This window comes from Rhamphochromis longiceps, linkage group LG18, assembly GCF_057381845.1.
Source record: "Rhamphochromis longiceps isolate RC_006_pf linkage group LG18, R_longiceps_female_GT1.1, whole genome shotgun sequence".
In the NCBI taxonomy this organism is placed as follows: domain Eukaryota; kingdom Metazoa; phylum Chordata; class Actinopteri; order Cichliformes; family Cichlidae; genus Rhamphochromis; species Rhamphochromis longiceps.
In genome coordinates, this window is record NC_140574.1 from 37,142,253 (window position 1) to 37,168,655 (window position 26,403).

Here is a 26,403-nt window from a genome sequence, read left to right on the forward strand (position 1 = left end):
AGCTGCTCGGGACAATCTGCTGTGGAGAGCTAATGGGGACAACTCTACCTTCGTCTGGACTGCCTACGGGGATGTAGCTAGCTGCAGGTTTTCAAGAGTGCGAAGCCAAGCTGCAAATGGGCTACATTTATCACAAGTACCATTATTGATAAAGGAGGCTGAGGAGTAACTAAACATCTGACGCAATGAGCAGGAAATGGACAGATGAAGTGGCGGGTGAATTAATCGAGAATGTCCTTTGGATGAAACACATGCAGAAGGTGAGAAGCCCAGACTTCCCTCTCCTCGGCCACCTCCTCCAGCCTTTCCGGGGGAACACCAAGGTGTTCCCAGGCCTCCTCACCCTATCTCTAAGCAGAGGCCAGCCACACTTCAGGGAAGCTATCCCCGGCAGAAGGAACTGTTCCCTCGATCTTCTGCTCATGGGGGTCCTTTGAATTGCTCTTTGCCTGGTTCCTCACCCAGGACCAATTTGCCATGGGAGACCCTAGCAGGGGGCAAAACCCCCTGACAGGGGCCCTTGGATCCTTCCAGAGGTGTGTCCCTTCCACCACGATAAGGTAGTGATTCACGAAGGGGGAAACAACATTATGAAACAGGACATTATGTACAAGTTTTTAATTAAATTGCTTACGCAGATAAGCTACACAAGAACACCATTGTGTGTGTAACAGGAACAGGTTTCAGACAAACAGAGAATAATTATGTTATTGTCTCCACACTTTAACAGATAACTCACACACGTGAGAAGCAGCTGGGCTTGACGTTTCAGTTGTTGTGTTATTCTCAACAACACACCACGTCTGTCTTACTTCAGGTTCAGATTAGTGGATGACTCTGCTTTCAGCTGTGTACTCGCCTACTTCTGCCTGGACTCCAGAGGTTACTGCAGAGTACTGGGTTATTAAAGGTTACTTAAACTGGCTTCAGTTAAGCTCTCATAGCCTCACACTGGTAAATGTTGTGACATTATCAGTTACATGAAGGAAAAATATTCATTAAGTTTCAGTCTCCAGACTTAATCAGGCAAAATTCATACAAATGGCAAACATACAAGCCAGCACTCTTTCTAGTATCAGTATAAATGCAATACAAGTATTATATTTACAGTCTTTAACGTATTGAGGGGAAAAGCCCCTGAGGGATGTCTGCGTTTGCAAAAGTATGTTAAAGTGTGACACAAGAAGAATCAGACAGCTAATCTCTTGTTAGCTCAGTTGTGCACTATGTGCTCATTATACCACGCATGATTATTGACCTTATTATGGGAAAATCCACAAACCTCATCTTTAGCACCAAAACATATGAGAAGATAAAAAGACGACACCAGTGAGGTCAGGAAAGCCTCACGATGTAGTTTTGTATTTCACATACAAACACTTGTCAGTGTGTTGATGCCATGAAACAGTTGTGGTCCCTGAGCAACATGACAGTGAAAGGAATTTCACCTCATGGCACTATGATCACTAATGCTTAATGTTAGTCTTCATCACAGCACAAATACACAGTAAAGTGGTGTGTGGCTGACTTCAAACTCAACACTTTATAACATCCCATTATCTCCATTGTTTCCTCCTTTCATTTTGTGATGCTTTTTGACTGTTTTGTATTTAACAACTGCAAAGTCTGATTTTCACCCATATACATAAATATTTACTGATATATGGTTTGTGTCAACATCTTGTGTCTGTGGGAAAGCTGTTAAATAACCCTGTTTATATAATTTATTGGAAGAAAAAGTCTTTCTTTTTTATTTGTATTGACTTTAACTAGAAGGTACATCAAAACAAACACACACAGATGAGTGCAATGTTATTGATTTATTATCTGTTTGCACAGCAGGTCAGTTAACAAAGACACATGTGGACTGTCCCTCAGTTCAATGAAAAACCTTCAGAATTTAAAGGGAATGTAATCTGTTCCAATTTACTCCCATGTTTGGAGGTAAATGCATTTAAATACAGCATGGACATAAATACTGATTCACCCTCTTTCCCCGAGCACTTAGACTGTGGCTCACAGTGTGTTTTATTCACAATATAAAACAGCCAAGCGTGCTGTTTACAAACCAAACATGGTTTTTGAATGAGCAATCACAGACACCTTCATTGTGCAAATGAGCATTCCTTCACATCCTGAATATATCCTCAGTTATGAACTACGGAGCTTATAATTCATGTCACGTAAAAGTATTTGCAGCTGCTTCTAAATTTGATATTTAGAAGCAGCTGCAAACTGATCTTTCTGAGTTAACTAACCAAAGTATCAATGGGTCTTTACACCACATCCCTACATTCTAGGTCTACCGATGTTCACTGCACCAATTAAAATTATCATTATTAAACCGCATGGCTTGTAATAATGATACTAAAAAGGTAGATGCATGCTAGCATAAAGGTCAGCGCTGGCTGACAGCATGAGAGTGCCAGCGAGAGCAAATTCCAAGGCTGATGGACAGTAAATGAGTCTGATTGCAGCAATTTGTTCACTGATAAAAAGGCTGCCCGCAGCAACTTCAACTCACAATGTACAATTTACATATACTAGAATATAAATACAGCAGGGAAAAGATTTCATTGATGAATGCTAATGGTAACACACTGCAGTGATAAGTAAAGAATTTTATTTAATCAAAGTTTCATTTGTTTTGGTTTTTTTGTTTTGTCTTTCCAAAAGCCTCTAATTTTTAAACTGATAACCTAACTTTCATTTTTATATTAACAAAAAAATGATATATATGTCATAACAATGGTTACCTGGAAGGAGTTTACGTTTATCTGAGAAGAAAAGAAAGAATGAATCTGAGCAGTGTGCACAAGGTTTCTGAACTGTCTTATTGACAGACACTGAGGTCCTGTGTATGATGTTAATGCTCCCTATACTTTAGACCATGTATATAATCACAAGTCAGTGTCATGGCATAGTGAATTCCTTTTATAACTGACTGCTTGGATTTTAGAAAAGCTCAGAAATTTGCTTTGGCAAACAGTTAACAGGATCAAATGCATACCCAGATCAAACATGAACCGCCCATGGTCAGTACTACAAATGTATTTGTCTCTCAAATATGTCTCCAGTCTGTCCACTGGAACTACTTATCATTTTTAACAAACTATAAACTAGATTCTCTGAAGCCTTTTCGTAAGGGCTCCACCCATGTGTGCAACATATGTTCTTCAGAAGCAACGCAAAGCAGAAAAAACATTCATATGTAGTTATGGATCTTCATTAAAACTGTATAATATATACACTATTTACAATATGAGCTTTAATCTCTCTGTCTAAACACAACAGAACCTATTGACTGGATTTTAGTTTGTACCTGAAGTCTATATCATACGTAGGCTGAAGGATACCCAGGCCAGCACGGGACTGGTCAAGAGGCGGGGCTTTGATACCAGGGTCTAAAAGTTCCATGTCAAAGTAAGACAGAACAAGAGTCAAGAACTGTTTGATCTCATACACAGCGAAAAATCTGCCCGGGCATTTAGTGACCCCAGAGCCGAAGGGCATGTAGAAGTAACGCAGCCGCCGCCCACTGCGGTAGAAAGTGGTTTTCTCCTGACCCTTGTTGTCCAGAAAACGGTCAAACTTATACTCCTGCAGAGTGAAGAGGAGAAAGAAATGAAGAACAATAAAAAATGCAGTAATTTCTTGGTGAAGAGACTTTTCTTATTTATAACCCATCCGGCTCTTACATAAGGATCCTCATAGATTTCAGGATCATAGTGCAGCAAAGGCGGATACAAGGCTATGACATCATCTTTCCTTATTTGGTAAGCTTCTTGGTTATCAAGGTGAAGGAGGAAGTCTTCCTTGGCAACACGCACATTCATAGAAGCACTGGAAAGACGCATGGCTTCTTTAATGATGCTGTCTGTAGACATCAAGGAGACAGACATAAAGCGAATATGTTCATGCTAAAATTCTGAACGCTAGTCTTTTAATTTAGCAATATTAGGTATGTCACTTTTTCTTCTAGTGATCTAATGACTGGGTAAAATAAGTAATCTCACCCAAAACAGGCATGTTGTCCAGCTGGTCCCTGGTGAGGTTCAGTGAGGGGTCGCTGGGGTCAACTGTCTTACCAGAGTCTCCCAGGATTTTCTGCACTTCCTTGTGAGCGGCTTTCATAGCATCTGGACTCCTGCGCAGAGGTACAACCTCTTACTGTGTGTATTTCTTTCACTATTCTGTGCTTAGTGAAAGACGTAGGACAGTTTTTCCAATTTCATTGTACTACTGTACTATGTATGACTGTGCAATGACAATAAAGAGTTATCTTATCTTATGTTATCTTATGTCCTATATTATTTTTATTGTAATAACAATTAGTTTTCTTCAGCAGAAGTTATTGGTATTGGGCTGCGTACTGCATTTTAAATTAATACATTTGTTGTGTTTGAGAAAGGTGTTTATGGAAAAAAAATATTTGAAAAGCTGCTCAATTTTTAATATTTAGTCATGTGGGATGTATCACATCACATATTGTCCAGCACATGTAGATTTCCAATCTAATCGAGTCTTTGGCCCAAAACAAACAAAAATATGTAGCCTGTGCAAAGGCATGGCCCATGATAGTACCTGTGAGTGTAGAGGGTAAAAATTCATGTTCATGTTAGCGATCAATGTAACACTACAACGTACATCAGCATTACTTTTTATAATAAGTATTTCCTTAGATAGCCGGAAACAACTTACCTCCATGCAGTGCTGGACAATTAGTTTTTTATTGCATGTAATGTGACATATGACATAACTTAACCATAGGTACCCTACTTAGGATCTGTAAAAAAAAAAGAGCTGTGCTCTCGGATATAAACTGCACAGTGATTGGTCAACAAGACTTTGTGATAAGGTATCAAGAATACTGCGAAGTCTTGATGCATGCTCAGTCATCAATGTAAGGAAAGCTAATTCTGTTAAAGCTAAATCTGGTGGGAAACATTTCATCTCGCCATTCAAAAGTCTTCAGTCTCAGCTGACTGCAGGTTTCCCCATTGACTAACAATGTCAAAGGTCAATTTCATGATAAGAACTTAGTGATTCAATGTCAATAACACTTATCAATTCAGTTCCTTATCGATTCTCTTATCATCCTTATTGGGTTTTCATTGGCTCCCCTTTGAGAGTCACCACCATCGCTAAGAAGCATATCAAGAACATTGCATTTGTACAAATTAATTACATGCTGTGTGGTCAAATGTTCGGGTGTTGAAAAAAAAAAAAAGTAATAAAAAAGTAATAAATGTAATAATTACACATCTTACACTGAATGCATTTCTTAAAAGTAATGCAGTATTTTACTTAATTACTCACAGGAGAAAGTACTTTCATGTTACTCTGTCTCATAATTACCATTTAACAATGTGAACCTGTTGGTCCTACAAACCAAGTTAAATCCCCATCCTAATTTCAGTTCAAATAAATTTTATTTGTACTGTGTTAAATCACAACAATAAGGTGCTTTATATTGTAAGGTCGACCCTACAATAATACATCCAGAGAAAAAACCAACAGTCATGACCCTCTCTGAGCAAGCACTTTGGCGACAGTGGGAAGGAAAAACTCCCTTTTAACAGGAAGAAACCTCCAGCAGAACCAGGCTCAGGGAGGGGCGGGGCCATCTGCTGCGACCGGTTGGGATGAGAATCAGGACAGACTGTGCTGCTATTTTCCTCCTCTGACACATGAATTGAAATCAGCTAATTGTAGCGTGATTGCAAGAACCAATAAGCAGGATCTACGGGCAGGTAGAACAGTTCCAAGGAACTGGACTACTGGGAACTGGTTCTCTACAAGAACCATCCATAATCTATACTGTGCAGATAGTCATGGTGAGCACTATTAACAGAGAGCTGAGGAGTGGCTACAATCAGAGCGTTGCAGGATGGGGAATGATGTGCCATTAGGCCCCCTCCTCATTTTCTTTTCACATGAATGACGTCCTTGACTGACGCTCAGACCAGCATACATCCTCATTATTGAAGCAGTGACATGTAGGGGACCACTGATACATGTCAGGGCTTTTTTGATATGATGTTTTTCTGCTTCCCTGGCTGCTGTGTCTGTAGAGATGGTGTCCCTCTATGTTATAGTGTATTTATGATACTGATTTGTATGCACTGGTTTTTCGTACACATAACCTTTTGAATGCCCCTATTACTGATTGAAATTTCACAGCAAAACAATGTCCAGATGAACAGCATCAACTTTCTGGTAATGTCCTACTACTGTACCATTTATTGCTGTATTTTTCTAATTATTTTTGTTATCGTGTGATGCTTTGCTTAGGCTGCTGCCCCCGCAACCCGGCCTCGGATAAAGCGGATGAAGATGGATGGATGGATCGTGTGATGTTCGTACACAGAGTAAAACTCACGAGACTGATTAGACACACAATTTGATTTACTATTCCTTATGGCTTTTCATGAGACAGCCCATTACCAGCTTACCTGATCATATAAAAGAGACTCCAGAAGGTAGCAGGCAAGGTGTTAGCCTGTGAGGCCCAGAGCAGAGCAACATGGGTCCTGGCTTTGCTGATGTCATTGAAGGTAGATAAGGAGTCATTCAAGATCATCCTCATGGAGATTAAATCGGACACATTCTCTCTCTTGGACAGGTGTTCAGCATGCATGGTCTTAGCTAGGTTCTACATAAGAGTGTAAAAAAAAGAACATTCAAACATATTAGAGGATGAAAATGTTACAAATGGCTCAGAGGCCTTTGACTCTGACAGCCTACTAACCTCTCGGGCACTGTAGGCACTTTTGAACACGTGAATAGGCAGCCCGGCCACAAGTGCCGGGAAGATTTTGTCAAATTCTTTGAAGTTCTCCAAAGCATTGAGCACCAAAGCTTTCTGGGCTGCCTGCCGAGCCTGACACTTGTCTTCACCAAGCTCTTTACCAAACAGAGTTAGGTAACCAGATTCAAACATCACCTGAAGAACAGCAGAGCACAAACTTATAAATGACTATTTCAAGGGTTTTTTACTCACATATGTGGCATGAATTGTGTCCCACCCTGAGTAGAGAATATAGGTGTAGAACCTTTGCAGTTACTACATCATGACTATTCAAGAGAAATGTATCTTCCATGGGCCAATGCTTTCACTCTAAATTCAAGTTACTGACCTTATAGCAAAAGGCAAATATGCCGTCCACCTGCCAGTGGTCCTTGCTTGGGCTGAGTGTATCTGATTTCAGCATGACATCCTGAAGGTGCCCCATCATTGTCTCAATAAGGGAGGGAAGAGCCTCCCCCTGTAGTGTTTTCAGAAACGTCTGATGGAGGTTCTCTGTGGTGTGGCCATGGCGAGGATCAAAGCTGTCATGACCAAACGCCTTGTAAAGAAAGAAGAGCTTCAGGACTATCGAAAGATCGACCAATACAATGAGAAAGTGGATCAAGAAAAGTGTCCTAACAGACTATATGATGTATTCATATAATATATCTTTTATAATAAAAGATCAAATCACGTCATAAAATTACCTTGACAGATGTAGCAAAATGGAACTTCCTCCAATCAAGGTGTCTTCCCTGCCTGATGACTGAATGGTAAGAGAAGGGGTCGCACAGGAAGTGGATGTACCTGCCTGCAATTTTGCAGGTGAAAATGTGGCCGTACTTCTTCTGGCGGCTGCGGAGGAATTGAAGTGGGTTGGCCCCGAACTGGAGAGCACAACCTAAGTAGGGGATCAAACCATTTTCAACTGCTGGCTCACCTGGTTGCCTGAGGACAATGACAAGAAAGAGATCACAGAGATAACTCACTTTGTTGGATCTCAGTTGTCTGGATCGAATTCTGTAACTTCCGGATGAAAACGCTTTCATTTGTCTGGCATGTGCGTCAATGATTTCTTCAAGACTTCGGCTGCACTGACGTCTTTAGACTGATTTTGGCAGCAGCACATATTGTGCATTTCATATAGTTCAGCTAATTTAGTAATAAATTAATATCTCAGTATTATTAAGAAGTCATTATTTTACAAATACAGGTAAGTTTAAACTGAAATGTTCAAATAAAACAATGAATCAGAGAGAGCAAAATGTTGGCTGCATCTCAACAACAACTCCAAAACTTTGCAAACCTACAACTCAGGACTGATTGTTGACATAGCTACATAGCAGTCACCTCTGTGTTACTCATGTATTTGAAAATAATAATCATTCTTCTTGTGCATTTCTATTAAAAAGGGTTCTTCTTTTTATGTGCTGTAAGCTGAAAATTAATCAAAATCCTAACATTCCTGTCAGTGTTTAATTCAATATATGCAGAAGTTAAGTAATATACTCAAGCCCAAATTAAGATTCATGTCCTTCATTACATCCTACATGCTCTTTCTTAAGTCTTACCTGCGTCTTATCCCCACAGCAAGCCAGAGGAGGCAGCAAAATCCCACAACAACTGCCCAAATCAGAGCAATGCTTATAATCATGCTGATGATGGTAGAAAGATCCACACAGTCGAGCCCACCCGTCCCTGCAGAATATGTGAGCAGCTTGTGTGCTATTGAGAGTGACAGTTGTGTGAGAACAGCAGCATGCAGCAGGTTTTTTTATACTTCCTTTGAGCCTCTGGGTGGGTCTGATGATGTCGTCACCAGATACATCTCAACAAGGAACCAGTTAGGCGTTTTCATTGTGCAAGATAAATAAATAAGCAATGAAGTTATTAAGTTAATTTTATAAAGAAGAAGCAAATTTATTTTCTTGGATGTGTGTGGATTTTTGTTTACATGTTGTATTTATTTTGTGCTGTCCGAAATCTGTGGCTAAAAACAGCTCTCATCTTAAGTTAAAAGTCTTTTATGATGCATTTGTTTTTAAATTTACAGAAATTTTGCAAGAATATTAGAATAAGAATATTTACATTTAACATGAAAACTTCAAACAGCAATTTCTTAGAAATGTATTGAATAAGTAACATGTTTATATTTTCTGAGAAATAGGATTCCAGGTATACTTTGTGTGCTTCTGTGTGTGTGTGTGTGTGTGTGTGTGTGTGTGTGTGTGTGTGTGTGTGTGTGTGTGTGTGTGTGTGTGTGTGTGTGTGTGTGTGTGTGTGTAAGAGTTGGCCTTGACCGGAGTCCATGGACAGTGTTGCCTGACTGCATCCTGATAATGCATCTGGATTGATAAATAGATTCAAGGTCACTTCTGTGTCTGTTTGTGTGCATAATGAAAATTTCTTTTGACGTTGCATGGCATGTGCTTTCTGTTGAGACTTGCAGTTGAGCAAGAAGTGATAAAATCTGGTTCATCAAGAAAGACAACTAAAAGAATAGCAAATAAAACTGAAGTACATGCATTGTCGCACAGTGTGCCACCGAACATGTAAGAGTGATGAATCAGTAATCTATTTGGAAATACTAACAAGTCTCAACAAAGATTTGCTAGAAAAAAATAAAACAACATAGTAAAGCAACATACCTGAAACTGCAGCCTGATGAGTTAGTAACAACCATGTCTTAATGTACAAGCCCCCAAAACTATTATTGTTCAACTCAGGTACCAAAAAGTTGGAATGACATGCAAAATAAAAACAAAAATCAGGGATTTCCAAATTTCATAAATCCATATTTAATTCATGATATAACACATGTTTATATAGAAATGTTAGGAACTAACTTTGTAGTTGTGCACATTCATTCCTGTCTGATCCCTCCCAGATTCAGTAAGCTTAAGTGATCAAAGTACCTTCATCTCATAATACAATAAATACCGCAAGGATAAATACATGGATGTGTGTTTTGTCTTTCTTGTGCACCTGTGGGTGCAAAAAGGTTGAAAAGCACAAAGCCAGATGATCTGTTAGCTATGATCTCTCTTTCAATAAAGTGTTTGTCTCAGTTCAAGGTCTTCAGCGCATGTTAATGACGGTTTTTATTTGTTTTTCTTTTCTTTTTATAAAATTTTCATCACAAGATTTTACCCCCACTTATCATTTTTACCAAAAGTTTAAAGGCCAAAACACTGGTGCACAACAAACACCCAGAGAAAACTTCCTTGAGTTTCTTAAGAGTCGTCTGGGCAGCCTGGAAACCCTAGCAAAGCTGGGCAGTTGCAGAATGGCAGATAACTATGCAAAAGGAGTAGCATAACAGTGATTCTGAAGGCTGTGTCAGTGACTGGCATAAGGTCCAGCTGCAAACTGCATCGTTGACAAGACAGCGCAGATAAGGGTCGCAGGATACACTATAGTGATAAAAACAACCTGACAGAGACGCTCAGTCACAGCCAGACTTAAGTACACAGCCTTTGATGAACAGATCGCTTGAACATATGTGGCAGCAAGCTCATAGACTCGGCTCCACCTAGGGGCGGAAAAAAGGTGGATCCACTGTTCACACCACCTACAACTGAAGAGAGAAAAACAAAGACAGGTGTGTTCCAGAAGCACCGCCTGTCTTCTTTCCTTGACCTTGATGACATTAAAGTTAAGGAAAAGAAGTCAGGGGAACTGATAAGGACTTGGGAAAAGAGAGGAGCCCTTCTACAATTGGAACTGCTGTACACTCATCTCTGTTTAACAATGTGAAGACTGAACAGACTGTGAAAAGCAAAGGCTGGCATTTTAAATAAGGAAGTTTTAATGCATGTCTGCAGCAGCCAAAAACCTTCCAGTGAAATTAAAAAGCTTTTGAATTTACAAAAGAAGCTGAGTGTCAGTTTTGTGACTGTAAGTTGTGAATACACTGCAAAAGTTCAAACTCTTGCCAAGTATATCTGTCTAATTTCTAATCAATAATATCTCATCACACTTAAAATGAGACACAATCAGCTACAGAGTAACATTTCAGTGAGATTAAGGAAAGTGGATCTGGAGAATTTTCCCTTCTTCCATTGGCAGATTTTTTCCACTTAATAGAAGATATAGTTGCTTCAAATAGTGAAAAAAAATCTGCTAATGGAACAAGGGAAAATTCTCCAGACTGCGTGGAAAGTGGCAGCAGCACGGCCGGTGATGATGTGGTGTGGTGGATGAATGTGGACGTGCAGGCCGAGCAGCACACAGACGTATCTGAAGGCTCTTGGGAGGCTTGGCCGGTGACAAGAGCACAAGGCCAGATCAGACAGGACCAGGCGAGGCAGGATCAGACGGTGGCGTGGCGGCCGCAGGCAGTTGATCCGGTGATTGAGCTGTAGGTGGAGCTGACAGCTGGACAGACTCTCCAGAGCTGCGAGCGGAAACAGACGGCGGCGTGGAAGCCAAGGAGTGTTGGACCGCTTCACTGGAGCCCCCAGCAGAAACAGACAATGGCGTGGGAGGCGTGGAGTGCTGGAGCGGCTCCCACTCAGGTGGCTGAGCAAATCACTGAGCAGATGATTGAGCTGGTAACTGAGCTAATGACTCAGCTAGTGACAGAAGTAGGGGTTGAAGTGGTGGTTGAGCTGATTCTCCAGAACCTCCAGAACAGGAGACAGGAACAGGTGCTGCTGCCAGATACTAGCTGCTCACACACAAAGAGTAGGTATGGGTGCAGAGGTAGACTGTGTCCTGGTTGGCCTCACCCTGGGAACCCGCAATGGTTTTGGGGGCAGACCGGACACCAGTCATTCCCACCTGATGAGTAGGTACGGGTCCAGGAGTGAGCTGGCTCCCAGCCGCCTGCATCCTGCGAGTCAGTACGAGCACTGGCAATGTCTAGTCTGCTGTCCCCACCTGAGGAGCAGGCTGCCTCAGCCAGCCTGGGAACAGAGGAGCAGGCTCAGAAAAAACAGACTTACCAAATATCAGTGTGAAACTTTTCCCCCCACGGCTAACAGTCTTTGAAAAAACAGTCTTAACAGTGTCTGAGGTTACAACTCAAGCCTCAGAAGGAGCAGTGCACAAACGCTTTCTTAAATCCAGTGAATCAGCTTCCTCAGAATAAACTGCCTTGGGTTTGGCAGTGTTTGAAGAGTGATTTTATCCAGCTCGGGGTGTTCTGCATCCTCACTAATGCAGATAAATCCTCCCCCTTTCAATTACAACGTGGAGTCAGACAGGGGGACCCCCTCTCACCTCTTCTTTTTGATATAGCTCTGGAGCCCCTTGCTATTACCATAAGAAACCCCCCAGGCATACAGGGAGTCAAATTTGGGAATGCTGAAAGTCTTGTTAATATGTATGCGGATGATTTATGGATCTGTCTTTCCGAACCAGGAATTTCACTTCCTAATCTTTTAAATTGCATTAAACACTTTGGTAAATTATCAGGATATATGATTAATTGGGACAAATCTGAAATCATGCCAATGACAGATAATTTATGCCCAAAGTTTCTCAGCTCACTCCCATTTAAATTAGTGACTACATCCTTTACCTATCTTGGCCTTAAGATTCCTAAAAATTCAAAACTTCTTTATAAATTGAACATCTTGGAAATCCTGGATAAGCTCAAAGAGGATATTAGAAAATGGAAACTGCTCCCTTTGTCTTTGATTGGTCGAATAAATGCAGTTAGAATGGTGTCTCTGCCACGATTTCTATGTTTTTCAAAACCTCCCTCTTTACTTGCCACCTAAGTTTTTTAAGCAGCCTGATTCATTGATTCTCTCATTTATCTGTGCAGGAAAACCCCTCGGATATCCAAAGCTCATCTTCAAAAAAGTACTTCTTGTGGGGCGTTGGGTCTCCCTGTGTTTACACACTATTACTGGGCTGCAAACTCAAGAGCTCTATTACACTGGCAGTGGGGTCCGCCCATCGACCACCGATATGATAATCTCCCGCTCTGGCTTCAGGTAGAGTCAGCAACAGTATCTGAAACCTCATTACCTGCCTTATTGTTTTCTAACACCAGTTCCTCTAATAAATGGATCAGGTGTAATTTTGTTGTTAAACACTCTCTAAAGATATTAAGTCAAATCAGGAAATCTCTTAAATTACCTGATCTCTCAGTAAGAATGCCAATAACACATAGCCATTTGTTTAAACCAGGAAAAATGGACAGGGTGTTTTTAGAGTGGGGGGAAGGGGGTTGAAACATATTGAGGACTTATATATAGATGACAAATTTGACTTTCCACTGAAACCACTAAATCATACTTACCTCGAAGCAATTCTGAAAGCAAACTCTATCTGATATCGCAGTTTGTTAAAGCCTGACTGAGCAATTCTAAAGAAAAACTGAGCGCACACAGGTAACTACTCTAGTGAAAAAAGGCCACTCTGCACACAAGACAGTGTCTGTTCTGTGACTCCTGCTTGCCTCTACAATGTAGGACTGGGTTTTGTTTTGCCTGTACTTTTATAACTGTAGATAGATTTCACTATACAGTGAGGCAAAAAAGTATTTAGTCAGCCACCGATTGTGCAAGTTCCCCCACCTAAGATGATGACAGAGGTCAGTAATTTGCACCAGAGGTACACTTCAACTGTGAGAGACAGAATGTGAAAAAAAAAATCCATGAATCCACATGGTAGGATTTGTAAAGAATTTATTGGTAAATCAGGGTGGAAAATAAGTATTTGGTCAATAACAAAAATACAACTCAATACTTTGTAACATAACCTTTGTTGGCAATAACAGAGGTCAAACGTTTACTATAGGTCTTTACCAGGTTTGCACACACAGTAGCTGGTATTTTGGCCCATTCCTCCATGCAGATCTTCTCGAGAGCAGTGATGTTTTGGGGCTGTCGCCGAGCAACACGGACTTTCAACTCCCGCCACAGATTTTCTATGGGGTTGAGGTCTGGAGACTGGCTAGGCCACTCCAGGACTTTCAAATGCTTCTTACGGAGCCACTCCTTTGTTGCCCGGGCGGTGTGTTTTGGATCATTGTCATGTTGGAAGACCCAGCCTCGTTTCATCTTCAAAGTTCTCACTGATGGAAGGAGGTTTTGGCTCAAAATCTCACGATACATGGCCCCATTCATTCTGTCCTTAACACGGATCAGTCGTCCTGTCCACTTGGCAGAAAAACAGCCCCATAGCATGATGTTTCCACCCCCATGCTTCACAGTAGGTATGGTGTTCTTGGGATGCAACTCAGTATTCTTCTTCCTCCAAACACGACGAGTTGAGTTTATACCAAAAAGTTCTACTTTGGTTTCATCTGACCACATGACATTCTCCCAATCCTCTGCTGTATCATCCATGTGCTCTCTGGCAAACTTCAGACGGGCCTGGACATGCACTGGCTTCAGCAGCGGAACACGTCTGGCACTGCGGGATTTGATTCCCTGCCGTTGTAGTGTGTTACTGATGGTGACCTTTGTTACTTTGGTCCCAGCTCTCTGCAGGTCATTCACCAGGTCCCCCTGTGTGGTTCTGGGATCTTTGCTCACCGTTCTCAAGATCATTTTGACCCCACGGGATGAGATCTTGCGTGGAGCCCCAGATCGAGGGAGATTATCAGTGGTCTTGTATGTCTTCCATTTTCTGATGATTGCTCCCACAGTTGATTTTTTCACACCAAGCTGCTTGCCTATTGTAGATTCACTCTTCCCAGTCTGGTGCAGGTCTACAATACTTTTCCTGGTGTCCTTCGAAAGCTCTTTGGTCTTGGCCATGGCGGAGTTTGGAGTCTGACTGTTTGAGGCTGTGGACAGGTGTCTTTTATACAGATGATGAGTTCAAACAGGTGCCATTCATACAGGTAACGAGTGGGGGACAGAAAAGCTTCTTACAGAAGACGTTACAGGTCTGTGAGAGCCAGAGATTTTCCTTGTTTGAGGTGACCAAATACTTATTTTCCACCCTAATTTACGAATAAATTCTTTACAAATCCTACCATGTGGATTCATGGATTTTTACTTTTTTGCCCCACTGTATCTGTGAGGTTTTTGAATAGCAAAGTGGCCCGAGCCAAATTTCCCCATTTTGCATTGGTTACTAATAAGGAACGTGTGGTCTACTGCCATCCTAAGACTGAGCTGAAGGGAGGAATAAATCATTACCTTCTTATTATAGGGTCGAGATACAACCCATGAGAAAATGAAATCTGAATGTGCTCACTTTTGAATAAGTTGCTGGAAGCTCTGCAAGCTTACGGAGGAAGCTGCGAAAGATGAAATGCTGTCGTTTTCGCATGTCTGGAGATTTTTACTATAGATGAAAGTAAATGACCAGACTGGGAATTTAAGTTTGGTAACGTGGCCTGGCCGGCTGAAGCAAGTATTGAACTGAACTGAAACATATTTGATTGAGAGATGTTGACAGGAGAAAAAATTCCAACCAAAATTAAGAGGATGATTACGTAGTGGTAGATAGCTGACTAATCATTGCCACATGCTCTGGGTAAACTGATTGGAATTCCAGAAGAGCCAGGATTGCATACTATCAGCAAAAGACGACTTAAATTGGACTTCACCTTGCATATTCTTCAAGCCTGGTTCTGCCGGAGGTTTCTTCCTGTTAAAACGGAGTTTTTCCTTCCCACTGTCGCCAAAGTGCTGCTCATAGGGGGTCATATGATTGTTGGGTTTTTCTCTGTATCTATGAAGCACCTTGAGGCGACTTATGCTGTGATTTGGCGCTATATAAATAAAATTGAATTGAATTGAATTGAATTGAATTGAATTGAATTGAATTGAATTCTTGCATGCAAAATGAAGAGAAATGGAAGCCTGGGGAGAGAGAGATTTCCGTGCTGTTATGTTCATTAAAACTAGGAGACAGAAAGTTAAGGCTCCTGTAAAACATGGTGCTGATTGGCATTGCTGAGAGAATTTGCAGAGAGGAGCATGTTTTTAGCCAGATGTAATGCAATGATGATGCTGCGTACAATTAAAATGATTGAAAAAGCAACTAATAGCACAAAAGTGACAAAGACAAGGACACACATGCACGGCGGCGTCTACAAATGAGAATAGAAGATGTGTAATGAGATTTAAAGCATGTGGCGTGAATGCTGACTGAAGATTGGACTTATTGAACTCACGCACGAGTGTAATAATACTGAGAAGGAGAGCTGCAGCAAAGCACCGGAGAAAAACTGTAACAGTTACCCATCTGTAATTATCCTCATGGTCACAGAGGTGGATTGCATTGTTGTACAGTCCGGGTTTCTTTCATGAGGTTTGGGAGGGAAGAGCAATGTGGTTTCAGCGTGTTCACTTTCTTGCATTGTAGAGGCTTGTCTGCTAGATTATGAGTGCTGCCAAAACCTAGCTGATCTACATATCAGGACTGTGTTTTAGTGCCTTCTGTGCTGATAAGCTTTTATAGTTTAACCCTTTAAGACCTACCATAGAACCAAGTTCGCCAGAGCTTATATTATATTTTTACATGCTGTGGAGCCATTTTTGGGAGCATTTCAAGTTGCTATACATCAATACAACCATTATAGCCCAAACTTTAATAATATGTCTGCATTAGGTGCATAGTAATTACATAAATTGCAAAAAAGTGCAATAAACTACAAAAAAATTGAAAATCGTTTTTGTTTTTTTAACATATATTTCTAGTTAGAGAAATTTAAGAGGCTTATCCCTCAAAACTGTAAATACAAAAAAGTTACACAAACTAGTTTCCCACCACAGGAAATTTATTTTGAGTGTCTTCATAGTTTTATTTTTGAAATACACTAATTTTTATATACTGCAGGAAAAACGAAAATAAATATTATAGTGCAAATTTGCAAAATAACAGCATATGCATCAAAATAAACTATTTCCAGCAGTGCAATATGAGTCCTAAGCATCCCAGAAACGACACAGAAAGTCATAAAGTCAAACATAACTTTTTAAAACACATAACAAGTAAAACACAAGCTCATAAGGCCCCGATCGTAAAAAACTACATTTCCGCAAAATGACGTCACTTCCGGTTTCGGGCAGGTCATGCGGTCATGTGATAGTTCGCGCTGATGGACGTAGGAAGTGTTACAAACAGCTGATGGATCGGCGAAGCGTGTTTCTGGAATATCATGTTTTTGTTGCTGCAAGTGATTTTTATGCAGTTTTTGCAAAGCTATATGTGGAAGGAAACTGTGACCTAGGACAAGCTGATGGCATAAGATGTAAGTACAACTCCTCCAGTTTCATATGCAAAAAAAATTATTGCGCTAGCTTACGTGGTTGCAGAGCTACCGGGATTTAAAAATAGTTACGCAAAACAGAGCGTGTCCGCTCCGACCGGCTGTAAAGGGTTAACCACCTAATCAGCAGCACCACTCTGCTTATCAGTGATAAGCTCCAGTTCTACTCAAGAAGTGAAGTGTCTCCAGATTATCAGCTGCACTACTGACCTTGAACATTAGTGGCAGACACACAGTATCCTTGCCAAACTGCTGCTTACTGCATGAAGAGATTAGAAACTGTGCTTTGAGTACTCTATTAGTTTAGAAAAGGCCTATACAAATACCAGTTCATGCTGTTTATGCAGCTCTGTCTGTACATGCTTTGATCAAAAATTACTGTCACCCCTAGGTGGTGAATGTCTTCCTCACCCTCAGGTCCTCTAACAGAGACATGGGAGTTTGATGGTTCTGCTCAGCATCTCAGCTGTGCCCATGTGGTCTCCACTCAGGTCCACTAACTGCTTGGCGTCGATGTTATGTTAAACTGCTTTGTTCCAAATGTTTTTTACACTATCGTGGCCTAGTGGCCAGAGCCTTTATTTGCCAGTTTAGAGCCCCAGTTATAGATATGTTTTCACCAAGGCTGCTTTCTGTCACTGACTTAATTTATATTTTTTTACAGACAGAATTCCACACATGCAAAGAAATCAAACCATGTCCACAAATTAAATTATGTTCAATATTAAGAAATGACACAGGGAAAAGGTTTTTAACACATGAAGAAAGGGAAGTGCAAAAAGGCACCAAAGTTCTAGTAAGCACTGTTGGGGCCATAATCCAGAAGAGGAAAGAACATCATGTCACCATAAAGTGTCCATGACCAGGTGCTCCCCACAAGATTTCAGGCAGAGGAGTAACGAGGTGAAAAGGAGTGAAGAGAATTATCAGGGAACCACTGGTGGAGAGCTGCAGAAAGACCTGAAACTAGCCGGTACAATTGCTTTAAACTGCAATGTAACTGCCATGTCCTGTATGCACACTCACCATGCAAGACTCCATTGCTGAATAAAGAGCATGTTGAAGAAATTTGCTGAACAACATTCAAACAAACCTGTGACTTACTGGGAGAGTATAGTCTGGTTAGATGAGACCAAAACTGAACTGAACAGAGTTCATAGGAGGAGCCCACAGAAATGCTTTGTCTGGGGGCGGGGCTATGCCTCTCTACACCCTCTAGCAGACCATCACATGGGGAAACCTTTTGAATACAAGCGCGCTGATCCACACAGGTGTGCACACAGGTGTTCACTGTTCATAGACATAAACTACACCTTTCTTGGCTGCTATTTCCAAGCACATTGTGCGCTGTCGGTCCTGCTTGCTGCACAACAACATTCAATATTTAGTATTTACTGCTGTTTACACTTAGCTAGAATAACGTGATGCTGTTGTGTTTAGTATGTTGCTCTGTTTTTTGCTTGTTTTCTCTTTTTTCTCTCAACAGGTGATCCAGGAGATTTTTTTCTCCTCTCTCTTTTTAAGTTTCCTTTCTCACTGTCCCTCTCCCCTTTCTTTTCCTTCCTCTTTCTTTCTCCCTTTCCTGTCCCTCACTCATGTCTGTCCCATCTGTAACAACTGAAAATAAAATAAAATAAATAATAACAACAAAGGTCGATCAAATGGACCAATACGGCAAAGCTGTGATGATCCACTTGGTAAAGTAAATCCATTGGGTCTCCTTGTTGGTCTTCAGACAACAGATCTGGCTAAAGAACCAAATGGGACAGGCAAACAAAAGAAAAAAAGAAATGCTTTGTGTGGGAGAATGGGGCATGCGACTCTTTCAACATACAGGAGGCGTCTTGAAGCTGTCATCACCAACACAGGCTTCTGTATATTAAATAAATGTCATTTATATTTATAAAGAAACGTAAAGAAAAATGGTCTTACATGGACATAAAAGTGTGAAATACACCACTTTTGAATTAGTTATTGAATTTTGTGCATAACAATGTGACACTCTCAGCAAGTTAACACATTTTTGCATTAAACACATTAATTAATTAATGCCAAACGTTATTTTATCGCTCATAATATAATAAAGACTTCCTAGAGTTTATCTGGAGGTTCAAGGTCATGCAAACAGAATAGTCAATTAAAGGGAAGTGTTTGCTTATGGCATCTTAGTGACTATCATTTGTTTTCTCTTGACCTTTTTATCTCTCTCTCTTTATTACCTTTTCTCTCAGCTGGCTTTTCTTTAAATACCTTAAAGTTATTTTCTGGTTAAGGTCATATCAACCTGCTAATTACTGCCAACAGAAGCAAATGAAACCTGGATAAGTCATCTCAGATAATACCCGAATAAGACCAGTGCTTGTATAGAATAGAATAGAATAGAATAGCCTTTATTGTCATTGTACAGAGTACAACGAAATTGGAGTGCCACTCCCTTGGTGCAAGTTTCAATAATAAATATAAATGTAAAATATGAAAAGTATAAAAAGTACAAAAAAACAATCGTAAGTACTCAAACAATAGTATGTACAATATATACAGGATAGCAGCATTAATATGATGACAGTATGAATAGCAGCATAATATAATGACAGTGACGGTATGGAATAGGTTCAATTGTTTTTGTGCTTATTTACTACGGTGATAGCTCTGGGAAAGAAGCTATCCCTGAATCTGTTTGTCCTGGTTTTATGTGACCTGTACCGTCGGCCTGACGGTAATAGTTCAAACAGTTGGTTGCTGGGGTGAGAGTGGTCCTTGATGATATTGCCAGCTCTGCTGAGGTACCGAGAGTTTGCAGTGACCTCCAGGCTGGGCAGAGAGCAGCCAGTGATCTTCTGGGCTGTGTTGATGACCCTCTGCAGTACTTTCCTGTCTGCAGCTGAGCACCCTGCATACCATGTTGTTATGCCGTACGTTAGGATGCTCTCTATGGTGGCTCTGTAAAATGTCACCAGCAGCCTCTCCTCCAGGTTGTTCCTCCTGAGCACTCTCAGAAAGTGGAGATGCTGCTGGGCCTTTTTAACCACCGCCGTAGTATTTGCAGTCCAGGAGAGGTCATCAGAGATCTGCACGCCCAGAAACCTCATGGAGTGTACCCTCTCCACACAGCTCCCATGAATGTAAAGTGGGGCCGGGTCTGCTCTGCCCTTCCTGAAGTCCAAGATAAGTTCTTTAGTTTTCGTGGTGTTCAGTTGGAGGTTGTTAACTGAACACCACTCAGTCAGTCTGTTGACCTCATCTCTGTAGTCCGACTCATCCCCCCTTGAGATGAGTCCAACCACTGTGGTGTCATCCGCGAACTTTATGATGGTGTTTGAGAGATGGGTAGGGGAGCAGTCGGATGTGTAGAGCGTAAACAGGAGGGGACTCAAAACACATCCTTGTGGAGACCCGGTGCTGAGTGTGATGGTGCTGGACCGGTGGGGGCCGAGTCTGACAGACTGTGGTCTATTTGTCAGGAAGTCCTTGATCCAGAGGCAGATGGGGTGGAGAGTCCCAGGTGAGACAGTTTCTGGACCAGGATCTCCGGGATGATATGATTGAATGCTGAGCTGAAGTCCAGAAAGAGCATTCTCACATAGCTTCCTCGGTGCTCCAGGTGACTCAGCGCAGTGTGGAGCGCTATGGTGATAGCGTCCTCGGTGGATCGATTTGTCCTGTAGGCAAATTGGTGGGGGTCCAGAGTGGGAGGCAGACCGGCCCTGATGTGCTGACAGACCAGTCTCTCAAAGCACTTCATCACTACAGGCGTAAGTGCAACAGGCCTGTAGTCGTTTGGGCTGACCACAGCTGTCTTCTTGGCGATGGGGATGATGGTGGAGGTTTTGAGGCAGGGCGGGACGGTGTTTGATGACAAGGAAAGGTTGAAGATTTTAGTGAAGACTCCGGTCAGTTCGTCAGCACATGCTCTGAGAACCTTTCCATGTATTCCATCAGGACCTGCCGCCTTCCTGGGATTCACTGACCTTAGAACACACCTCACTTGGTGCTCCCTGAGTGTTAGTGTGCCAGTGCTGGGGGCGGGTGGAGGTGGTGTGGCAGCTGAGGGCTTGGTCGTCTCAAAGCGGGCAAAGAAACGGTTTAGATCCTCAGCCAGTGAGGCATCAGTCCTAGATGTTGCCTGGTTATTGCTTCTGTAGTTGGTAATGTGATTGATCCCCTGCCACATTTTTCTGGGGTCGTTGTCAGCAAAGTGATCTTCAATCCTCCTCCAATCAATGCGTATCTATTTTATAACCTAATAAAACAACGTGACTTGGGAACACATAACTCTAACAGTTTATCAATTCTAGGTATTCGCTCACCAATCCAAATCACCAGATTCGGGTGTTCCAGTCACTTCCATGGTTTCCAGGGCATTTAGAAGGCTCATCATTCTTATATTGTCATACATACATTCTTCTTTCAAATACATTCATAGTCACTCATACACACACACTTACACACGCGTTGTTATCCTTTGCCCCTTACATAGATGTATTCTGACAGTTTGACAGCTCCCCCTTAAGCAGGAAGTCAATCTGAAATCAGGAAGCATCGTATATTTGACTATATATTTAACTAGTGTGTTAGCGCAGTTAGCTTGTTAACGTGTTGGCCGTCCAGCCCCACGCACGGGGCGATCCGCGGTAACTCGTTAACGGAGATTTGCCGTGTTGTGGCGTTAACGACATTTCAGATTAACGCTGACAGCACTAGTGGGAACACAATGAATATGACTGCACATTTACTCCGACATCATCCTCGTGCAAAGACAAGTGGAAGCAGACAAAAACAACAAGCATGCTACTAACTTTACCCGAGTCATTTAGACAGCCGTTAGCACAGGATTCTCCTTATGGGGACCTGATATGTTTAATATGCTGCTGAGAATATAGCCCAGAAGAAGCGTATAGTACAGCTTTTATTTTGAAAGAGACATTTCTCTGTAATAAACTCTCTTTTCCAAAGATGAGTGATTTCTCCATCAGATTTGTTTTTTATTACTTTGTTGTTTCAGCAACATTAAACTTAAAAACTGTACTTTTGAGTTAAAAATATATATTCAGATTACCTGTTTTACCTGCCTGCACTTCCTGCCATCACCTCTGGACGTGGAACAACCTGGAACTCTGGATCATAGCCATACGGACACTACGCTTCAGAGTCTCATATTTCTTTTGTAAATAAAAATATTCTTTTTGGAAAATCACTCAGCCTCTGTCTGCCCTTTGACTCCAGCAGGTTATTCTGGCCACTCACCCTGGACAAGAACTAAAGAAGCAGCCATTATGAGCAGAGCTAAATTGAGTGGTGTATTAAGTAACTTTGGTATTGATGAATACAGAACACCGTCAGTTGGCAACAATAATGTTATTCCATCAGTTAACATTTCCCTCAGTGTTCACAGTGAGGTTACACTTCACGTGAATGCCAGTCACAGAGTTAATATGCAAACTTGTTAATTTTTTCTTTGGAGAAAATCCTAAAATATACATATTACTTTAATAAAAGAGACACATAAATAGAAAACATCCATATAAAACACTTAATTCACTGTAGCTGTGCAAATTAAAGAGAAGAGAGTGTAGTCCAGCGTTATTACAAATTGTGTCACAGTTTAAAACTCAAAGTTTGAGTTATCTTTCATTTGATGCATGTTGTCCGTTTGGATATAATATTAAGACATTTATCAGTGTAATTATGTGCGCTCAAACCTTTGTGTTTACATTTTACAACTGGACTTAATTTTAAAATACAGTGATGAATGAAACAAAGAACACATTTATTTGACTGTTTTTGTAGAAATGTAGAAAATGGCCCCTGGTCCCCTTACCCCTGATGTGGTGTTTTTGAACAAGACAAAAACTGACACCATTAATGTTAATACAGGTGTATTAAATACATCAAGTGTAATTTTGTATCAAATAAAATACAAGATGCATATAAACAATATTAAAGCAGAAAACCAGAGAATACAAGCATCAAACAAACTACAAAAGAAAAAAAAAACATAATGCACATGTATTGATTCACTGAAAAAATGCTTCTGTTATTCTTCTTTTATATTTTTAAATCAAATGTACTCACTAAAAAAAGACTTCCAAATCCATTTTATTTATATATCACATTTAAAAACAGAAAGTTTGCCCAAAGTGCTGTACAGAAACAAAGGAGTAGCACAGAAGATGAAAACACTGACACATAAACACACAATAATACATATAATAAACATATCAACTCACTCCAGTTTGCTTACCGTGCACGCAGAGGCGTCGATGATGCAACAATCTTCCTCTTGGACTCCATCCACAAACATCTGGAGCTCCCTGACTCCTCCACCAGACTCCTGTTTGCTGGTTTCTCAGCAGCGTTCAACACTCTGCAGCCTCACATCCTGCCCACTAAACTTTCCTCCAGATTTCACCTGGACGATCAGCTAATCCTGTGGATATTGGACTTTTTGACCAACAGGACGGGTCAACAACTCTCTTTCCGGTCTCAGCTCCACTGGCTCCCCCCAGGGCTGTGTGCTCTCCCCCCTGCTCTTCATCCTCTACACTGATGACTGCAGATCCACACAGATCTGTCACCTGGTGAAATATGCTGACGACACAGTTCTCCTGTCACTGCTGTCAGGCCCTCACAGCACCACGGCCGCTCTGCAGGAGTTTGTAGAGTGGTGTGACAGCTCCAAACTTGAACTGAACGTGAGCAAAGGTGGTGACCTTCTCCAGCAGGCAGAGGGATCTGGCTGCTTCAGTCACCACCACCATCCACGGGAAGCCAGTGGAGGTAGTTGATGAGTACAAATACCTGCGAACCATCTTTGACAACCTCCTGAGATTCTCTGCCAACACTGAGGAGATTCTCAGGAGGTGCCACCAACAGCTATACCTCCTTTGGAGTCAGCACAGCCATCATGATGACTTTTTACTATGCTTTCCTGGAAAGCATCATGACCTTCTCCATCACCTGCTGGTTCCACTGCCTCAGCCTTCATACAGGAACAGACTGCAGCGCACTGCATCAGTGTGCTCTACAGTCATTGGCCTGTCAACAGGCCCTCAGACAGGCAGCCAAAATCATCAACGACCCCTCTCACATTCTTCACCCCGCGTTTCAATGGCTCCCCTCTGGGCGACGCCTCCGCTGCATTTCCTGCATTTCCTGCAGGACAAAAGGCATCATACGTTTTGTAAATATTTCTAAATATTTCTTCTCCTCCTGAGAGGAGGAGGAGCGCCACCTTTGTCCCCAAAGCAGCTCTGCTTTTTAACTCCAGCCGATGAGACCGTTTCCCACACCAGAAACAGAAACTACTCTACACTCTTTTATACTGCCGACACTTTACTCACTTTTAGTCACTTACAGTTATTTATTCACCTATTCAGTCACTTTAATTTTAAAACTGTGTATATACTGTATATTTTGTGTATTTATTATCTCACTCTTATTGCTTGTTCTTATTGTCCTTATCTTCAACGTCATGCTGCTCTGTTGTTTGTTAATTGCCCCGTGGGGATAAATAAAGTCTTCTGATTCTGATTTTCAAAAGTGATTAAACAAAGATGCCTGTCTAATATTTAAAGGCAGCGTATTCCAGAGTTTGGGAGCCATAATTGAAAAGGCTCGTTCTCCTCTACATTTTGGCCAACAGCAGCTGGTCGGCTGACCTAAGGGTCCATGAAGGCTGAAGCAACTCTGAAAGGTATGGGGGAGACCATTAAGGCATTTATAAACCAGCCTTACAATTTTTGAAATTAATTCTGTCATGAATAGGAAGCCAGTGAAGAGAGGACAGGATAGGTGTTACATGTTCATGCCTGTGGTCACCAGTGAAGAGGCGGGCAGCAGCATTTTGAACGAGCTGAAGACATGCAGGAGACCCTTGGCTGACTCCAACATAAAGTGCATTACAGTAGTCCAGCCAAGTTAAAATAAAGGCATGTATTACCTTCTCCATGTCATGTCTTGACTAAACTGGCTAGCGCTTTGCTATTTGCCTCAACTGGAAAAAGCTTTTTTGCAACACAAAACTAATATGTTTGTTTAATATAAGACTCAAGCCAACCACAATTCCCATGCGGGTTGCATTAAATATTGTTAACCCACAGTGAGTTCTGCCCCGGTGAGAGAGAAGAGGAGAGAGAGAGAAACAGATCGTGCTGATCAGCTGATCCGCCGTGACAGATGCTGTTCTTTTTTTTTACCATGTTTATTTTAGCGCCAACATGTTATCAAAACTTAAGGGTTTTTAAAAAGACATTTTCCCTAGTTCTGCTTCTTTTATACTTGTTATTTGTGTACAATTTGTTTATTAGTTTAATGTATTTTTAACTATAATTTCTGTTTTAATGATCTACAATAAAATCCTATGAAATTCTCTAAAATGAATCAAAGTCGTACAAAGTGATCCTGATATTTATTTTGCCAAATCTTTCTTGAAATTAGGAAATAAATTAGATGAAAATTAGCAGCGTACCTTCTTCACTGTCGATCTGTGGGACCAGCACCCTAATATAAGAAGTCTGGATCGACTCTCTGCTGCTTAACCCTAATCTCTGATCCTATGGGTCTTACTGATGAGGTAACGCACAGTTTAAATGGAGCCAGTGGGTGAGGGGATTAACCCACTAATAACTGCTTTTAGATTCTTTTATGCTGATTTTATTAAAGCAGTTTAGCAGGAGCAAAGCAAAAGCAGAATCAAATAGTGATAAAAATAGAATGAAATCACTTGAACTATACTCCTCTAATTAACCTACTCTGAGCTAATGCGGATGTTGTTCTTTGAGGGGGGCTGAGTATGAGCACACATTGGCCACGACACACTTATCTCTGATCTGTGTAGATACTGACAGCAGCAATTCTGTTCCCCAGGAATACAGTGAAAATCCAAATCATCTTAATGGCCTAATGTTCCCCCTCATGTCTCTCTTTTCTGTGCTCCTGTTTTTCTACTGTCATTCACAGTTTAGGTTTTTGGAGGGTTCTTCCTGTTAAAAGGGAGTTTTTCCTTCCCACTGTCGCCAAAGTGCTTGCTCATAGGGGTCATATGATTGTTGGGTTTTCTCTGTATGTATTATTGTAGGGTCGACCTTACAATACAAAGCACCTTGAGGCGACTGTTGTGACTTGGCGCTGTATAAATAAAATTGAATTGATTTGAAAACTGTAGCTGGGTCGAGCCCCAGAACTGCCTGTGACTCTTGTGCTCCCTGTTTTGTGTTCTCCTCTGGCTGCTGGTCTCATATTGCTTTAGAGTTTAGTTCTTCCCTGGCGTTCCATGCTCTTGTGTCAAGTCTTCACTCTTAAGCGTGTCTTGTCTTTGAGTTTCTTTATTTTGTCTGCATCCAGTTACAGTTTTTTTTAATTGGTATGGTACTATTTTCATAACTAAAGTGTGCATTTTCAAATCTCTCAGTACAAAACTCACATTCGA

At 41.3% G+C, this 26,403-nt stretch overlaps 1 protein-coding gene across 1 annotated transcript; it reads right to left on the reverse strand.

The window, feature by feature from the left end:
* Positions 1–1,842: 1,842 nt before the first annotated feature.
* On the reverse strand, positions 1,843–8,518 carry cyp7a1 (cytochrome P450, family 7, subfamily A, polypeptide 1). Its single transcript, XM_085390044.1, has 8 exons — positions 8,362–8,518; positions 7,498–7,738; positions 7,140–7,349; positions 6,752–6,946; positions 6,456–6,655; positions 4,017–4,147; positions 3,699–3,877; positions 1,843–3,600 (listed from the first exon to the last, which is right to left on the reverse strand). Exons 1-8 carry the CDS (start codon positions 8,442–8,444, stop codon positions 3,298–3,300), a joined length of 1,542 nt encoding a protein of 513 aa, XP_085246170.1. The 5' UTR covers positions 8,445–8,518; the 3' UTR covers positions 1,843–3,297.
* Between the last annotated feature and the right edge of the window lie 17,885 nt (positions 8,519–26,403).

Coding starts and splice junctions, on each gene's coding strand:
- cyp7a1 (XM_085390044.1), bottom strand. CDS start 8,444: ATGATTATAAGCATTGCTCTGATTTGGGCAGTTGTTGTGGGATTTTGC. Junction 6,947..7,139: donor TATTTGCCTTTTGCTATAAG/GTCAGTAACTTG, acceptor GCTGTTCTTCAG/GTGATGTTTGAATCTGGTTA. Junction 4,148..6,455: donor AGTCTCTTTTATATGATCAG/GTAAGCTGGTAA, acceptor ACCTCTGCGCAG/GAGTCCAGATGCTATGAAAG.